Source organism: Nematolebias whitei, chromosome 3, assembly GCF_014905685.2.
Source record: "Nematolebias whitei isolate Nwh7 chromosome 3, NemWhi1, whole genome shotgun sequence".
Taxonomy (NCBI): Eukaryota; Metazoa; Chordata; class Actinopteri; order Cyprinodontiformes; family Rivulidae; genus Nematolebias; species Nematolebias whitei.
Window position 1 is genome coordinate 40,686,054 of NC_056500.1, and position 1,430 is coordinate 40,687,483.

At 39.4% G+C, this 1,430-nt stretch overlaps 1 protein-coding gene across 1 annotated transcript in view; it reads left to right on the forward strand.

Moving 5' to 3' along the window:
- The window catches only part of LOC119407517 (gamma-aminobutyric acid receptor subunit beta-3), a 42,843-nt gene extending 42,489 nt beyond the window's left edge, over positions 1-354 (forward strand). Inside the window, exon 10 of the mRNA XM_037674341.1 lies at positions 346-354. Coding sequence (XP_037530269.1) covers positions 346-354 — 9 coding nt within the window. The remainder of the gene's footprint in view (positions 1-345) is intronic.
- The last annotated feature ends 1,076 nt before the right edge of the window (positions 355-1,430 follow it).

Consider the following 1,430-nt stretch of genomic DNA (forward strand, 5'->3'; position numbering starts at 1 on the left):
AAAAAAACCCCGCTCTGACGCAAAGACAGAACTGAAGAGTTAGTATCTAAAGGGAATAAACACAGACTGCTGGCAGGCAGCTTGCAACGCACCATCTGCACTGCTGGAGCCACTTGCAGCGTGTAGGAGTGACACCACCTGTCAGAAGTCCATGAAGCTCAGCAACACGCATGAGCTCCTGCCTTATGGAGCCTGAATTTCTGTAGAGCAAACAAGAAAAACTTGCAGATTTGTAAACGATTACAAATATTTACTCCTTGATTTTCCCAGGACTTTATATAAAATAGGTTAAGTTTGCTTCACTGACATGGTCTTGCTGTAATCTATTTAAATATTTCTCTTCAGCATCCCTAGGCAGTAACTACGCTCTGTTGATGAGGCGATGCACAAAATGTATTCGTCCTTTATGACAAATAGGTGTCGGAGAAAAACTGTAAGTTCGAGGAGGTGCAAAGCTTTGTTAGATCTAATGTTGTGCAGATGGTTTCTGCAGACAGTGTTTGTGCATGACATTTAAATATTATGTAGGACTGTGATCAGGACAAAAGCAGAATCAGGCAAAGATAGAAAGTCGCTGCACCATCACAGGATCTGTGCACCAGGATTAGTAAAAAAAAAAAACCACCCATCACAGATGCAGAATTTACTCATCTGCTTAATTATGTCAAAAGTAAAGACCTAGATTCCTTTAAAGACTGCGTATCATCTGCTGCCTTTCAGGCCAGAGTTTTAAACTTTTACTCATCCTGTGTTTAGAAGCAACAAACATCACATGTTTAGAAATAGCCTTTTTGGTGAAGTCTTAAAAAAGATGCACAATGTGACACTATATTGCAACGACTCCTGGGATCTGTTAGCACTCCATGTGTTGTGAGTCACTCACTTACAGTCACAGCACATTTTAGCCTAAAAGGTCAATTAAGAAATACGATTTATGGAAATGTTTGTGTTGGCTGAGTTCGGTCAGTTGTGGCGGCTCGTCTTGATATGGATTACCTCCAAACATCAATCAGCTGTGGGAGTACAGCCAGTGATCATTTCCAGTATTCTCAGAAGTTCATTTGGTATTTTGTTAACAACCAGGCTACTTTTTTGGCCTAATTTAAAGCTACTGTTTTGTGTAATCTGTTTAAACTCAGATTACATTTTGGGGATGACTCTCAGCTACTACCACTCCAACTTTTAGCTCAATATATCAAACACTGACAGAATTATAGCCCCTTTAGGTCTTCTAAGGTCAGTTACCAGTGGTGGCCATCTTGACTCCAAAAGACAATCAGTTATAGATGTACTTTACATCCAGTGAAATGTTTCATTAGTTTTGTTAGTGTTTCATTCAAATCTGTCCAGTGGTAAAATATGTATTTTGCTATCAGACGTACAAATGAACACAGACCCACAAGAGGCAAAAAATACTATCTTGCATTATA